General features: G+C 37.1%; 2 protein-coding genes across 2 annotated transcripts in view; both read right to left on the bottom strand.

Annotated features, from left to right (window-relative positions):
* Positions 1-663: 663 nt before the first annotated feature.
* On the bottom strand, positions 664-3,017 carry LOC104822571 (protein trichome birefringence-like 41). The gene is made up of 5 exons (XM_010553829.2): positions 2,696-3,017; positions 1,665-1,836; positions 1,377-1,552; positions 1,130-1,288; positions 664-1,053 (listed from the first exon to the last, which is right to left on the bottom strand). Exons 1-5 carry the CDS (start codon positions 2,959-2,961, stop codon positions 756-758), a joined length of 1,071 nt encoding a protein of 356 aa, XP_010552131.1. The 5' UTR covers positions 2,962-3,017; the 3' UTR covers positions 664-755.
* Positions 3,018-3,531: 514 nt separating this feature from the next.
* The window catches only part of LOC104822572 (probable leucine-rich repeat receptor-like serine/threonine-protein kinase At3g14840), a 6,646-nt gene continuing 6,108 nt past the window's right edge, over positions 3,532-4,069 (bottom strand). Inside the window, exon 25 of the mRNA XM_010553830.2 lies at positions 3,532-4,023. Coding sequence (XP_010552132.1) covers positions 3,684-4,023 — 340 coding nt within the window. The 3' untranslated portion in view covers positions 3,532-3,683. The remainder of the gene's footprint in view (positions 4,024-4,069) is intronic.

Here is a 4,069-nt window from a genome sequence, read left to right on the forward strand (position 1 = left end):
ATCATCGTTTAGAACCCTGATCTGACCATCTGCTACGACGAGAGAAGTAATGTAATCTTCGGGGTCGGAAGTATTTTCGGTTTTTTTCTTGAAAATCTCTCGAAAAAAAAAACTTTTCACCAGACAAATCTTGTTCTTACATGGCAGGAGCCAAGTATGAGTTGCCAAAGTATGTTTTAAGCGAGCCCACCAACTTGATCTGGGATGGTTGATCAAGTAAGATAATCAAGAGACCGTGCCATGAGATCATATATGTATCCCTCTCTCTATGTATCTCTAGCTTCCAAGTTTACAAATCCTCTCTGATATTTCTGTAAGATTTTCCGAACTAAAGTCTGCAACAAACACCCCTCTTGAGTTTCTGACATGATTTTCCGAGTTTTGTCTTTAGTAGTCTTTGCTTCATGCAAGTTTAAGAACCGAACGAACACAGATGACAGATCAAGGCAGTTATGTCTGAAAAACCCAGTAGGAATTGGACCTCAACATACTCTATAAACGACCATGTATCACGTTTCACGGGTTTTAAGTACAAAATTTCTATACTGTTGTAACTTTTATTTATAATCCTCTATATTTTAGGCTATGCGAACACATAATCCTACATCAATTCACCAAAAACCGATGAAAACCTCGGTTTAAAATAACCGATCCAAACCGAAATATATCAAGCCAAAAGTAGCTCATTTACTCAGTAAAAAGAATACCCTTTTTGAATCAAACATAAATGTTTTTCTCTCTCTTCGTTTGTATAATCACTTAACCAAGTAATTGTAAAGAATCTCATTCCAAATATCCGGCACACCAGGAAGACACCAATGGCTGCAATCCATACCAGTCCGGCCACCTAAACCGAAAACAGAAGGGTGACCGTCTTTCCGAAGCAGCGAAAGCATTGTAACATCGAGGAGAGTAACTGGCTTCGAGATTTTATCGAGTGCCCTCTTCACGACTTCTACTGCCGGAGGCAATCCTCCGGGATATGTTAACCCTAGAAGTGGTTGCTTCTGGTTTAAACAACTCTTTGCCTTTGGCTCACCCCATAGGGTTCCACTGAAACGTAAGACCCAAGAAACACATATGAAATAATGGTGAATAGATCAAATACAAAATAATGGAAGTAACTTACTTGTAATGAGAAGGTGAGATCCCTTGGAAAAAGACAGTGTATTTTTTGGGATCTATAAATTCATAAACCCATTTGCCCCAAGTATCAAGTGCCTTCTCGAATGCAACCATACGATCCATATCCTTTGTAATGTTGTTCCCAATCTGAATCCAATCCCATCTGTATACAAAACATTCAACATCTTAAACCTTATTATGTTATCAACATTATTGTATAAAAGAAAAAACATCATTATATAAAAGCATACGGTTGTGTAGTTCCTCTTCTGTTCCACCAATGCCAAGTATTGAAGATCAGCACATCGGTTCCTGTCCATAGTTTCGCTCCTTTGATCGAATCGAGCTTCAAAACTCGACCTATACTCTCTTTCACAACATCTACCAAGTAAACATTCCGATCAAGCATCACTTCCACTCCATAATCCTACAAAATATCATACTTGATCCTATTATGACCGTGTTAAAGCTACAAATTCAGTTCTCAATCCTAAGTGCTCGTAAAATAATCGTTCGACAAAATTATTGATAGCACGTACCATGAAAATAAAGGACGATATATCGTTTTGTCGGGTGATATTGTATGGAGAATTCGGGATGGAAGAGTGAAGCATACATGTTAATGATTGCCATTGGTTCCTACTTAGAGAATCTCCCACAAACATTATCTTTTTCCCTCTATGTCTCTCCAAGAACTCCACTCCATTGAACCTGCAACAAAACACAGTGTTTGGGTTAAACAGTTCAAAATTAAGGATATATTAGTAATAATCCGAAACTATCGGGGTAAATTTGCCGATTATTTTAGAGCTTTCTGCACTGTCCACACATGTGGGGAATCTGATCGGAAATCTATGTCGTTTTCGTACGAGGAGTTTGGTCTGGCTCCTACTCGCTGTGAGGGCGCGTGAAACGTACGTCACCAGTTGTAAAGTGACAAAAAAGGTGTCACATTGAGCAGTCCAAAGATTCCAACAGAACATAATTATGGCAAAATTGAAGATCTAATTTCCCATTGGTTGCTCACAAGAAAGTGCTTTTTTAGAAAAATAGTAATAAATAAAAATGTCATTTAAAATAATTTTTCTTCTCTTTGTAACGTAGAGGCCTTAATTATGGAATAAAATCCTATCTAGGGCAATCAAGACTGTTCAATCCGTTTGTAAAATCATTGTGTTGTTTGATATTATTTCGATTTGAAAAAATTTTACTTAAAAGTTTCTAACTTTTTTTTTATTTTCATTATACATGGTGTGTTGAATTTGAACAATATTATCTAATCTTATGAATTTTTAAGTTAGATTTGAATCCTATAAATGATATTAATTTACACCAAAAGACAAACCCCCTTTATTTTTGGCATTTACTAAGAGACGTGATTTCATTGAGGAAAAGAAGGGTAGACCAATTAGGATTTTCGCAATATATATAAAACATCCAATGCAGTGGATACAAATCATTATTTTGGTTATCTTAGATTCTTATACGTTTATATTGTTGATAAATTAATTCAAAAGCTAAGAACGAGAAGGGTAAGAAAACGAGAAAAGAAATGCAAGTGCGTATATACCTTGCCAAATTGCAATCGAGGGGTTGCCATCTGAACGCAGTGAAATCGAGATCTGACCGTCCATTTCTCTGGCAGGCGAACTCGCGCTCGATGAAGGGACACGTGGAGGAATCGTAGAGAGGGTAAGAGGTGTCCTTCACCCACCGCCCTGTGAACATATCACATCCTTTTCCCTGAACAAGATGGGCAAGTAGTGATATAGTTTGTAGAACAAGAACGAATGAAGGTGATGAGGAAGAAGAAATGGCATAAACCCTAAAACCCATTCGTCACACAAGAGAGAGAGAGGGAGAGAGGGGAGAGAGAGGAGAGAGAGCTTCCAACATGCAACTGGGTTTTATACACAGACCCATGTATGTGTGTGTATATATATATATGTGTAGGGATGTATGTCTTTTTGTTCCTTTTGTCTCCATGTTGATAGATAAAATACACCTGTGCATCTTTGGATACATTACATGTGGTTGTAGTGTGTGTGCCTAATCTTCTTTCCATAAATTTTGTATTTTTGTTTTTTATAACTGACAGGATTTACTATCATTATATTGGTTTAAATACCTTTTCTTGTTTTAGCAGCTAGTTTGATTTATTTTTAAAATATTCAAATAATTTTTTTTTTCAAACAAAATATATAACGGATTTTTTTTTCAAAATTTTCAATATATACATATAGTTATATGTATTGAAAATATATTATGACCGTTGTTATTGTAAGAATCGGATAATATTTTAAAATTTTGTATCTATTTTTATTCGGATTTTCCTCAATTTAATATAAGATTTTCAACCAAAATCTTCCATTTATTTTTACCATAACCTACATTATGAAATATGAATCATTGCAAGCTAAGAACAATCTCTCGCAATTTGAAATACACGAAATCGTAATAGTGGTCTCCTTATGTTACAAATTACAATTCACCGAAACATTACAACAGAAATTTAAACTCAAACAATACAAAAAGAAGTAAAAAAAAAGCTGTAATTATTAAACTCTAGAGTCCCAATAGGCAGAGTCGAGTTTGACAGGGTAAAGATCGCCGGCCGAAGTAGAAGACGAAGTGAACGGTCCGACAGTGGAGATGCTATGGTCCGTTTGGGTCATCTCTTCCTCTATCGTCTTATAATGCTTCTTCATCTCCCTCACGCTCTCCTCATCTCTGTAACTTCCATTAGAACCTTCTAGAAGCTTCCGAACCTCCGTCGTCGTACGGCCCTCGAGCATGCTGACCACCGTCGACATGGTCGGCCTCTCCGCCGCCACCTGGCTCGTGCAGAGGATCGCCACGTTTACCATCATCAACGCCTCTTCTTTGTTGTACTCTTTCGCTAGTCTCGTCGCCTGCTTGGAACTCTTCCAGCTAACAGCGCCTC

The sequence above is a fragment of the Tarenaya hassleriana genome, unplaced genomic scaffold, assembly GCF_000463585.1.
Source record: "Tarenaya hassleriana unplaced genomic scaffold, ASM46358v1 Cleome37, whole genome shotgun sequence".
NCBI lineage: Eukaryota > Viridiplantae > Streptophyta > Magnoliopsida > Brassicales > Cleomaceae > Tarenaya > Tarenaya hassleriana.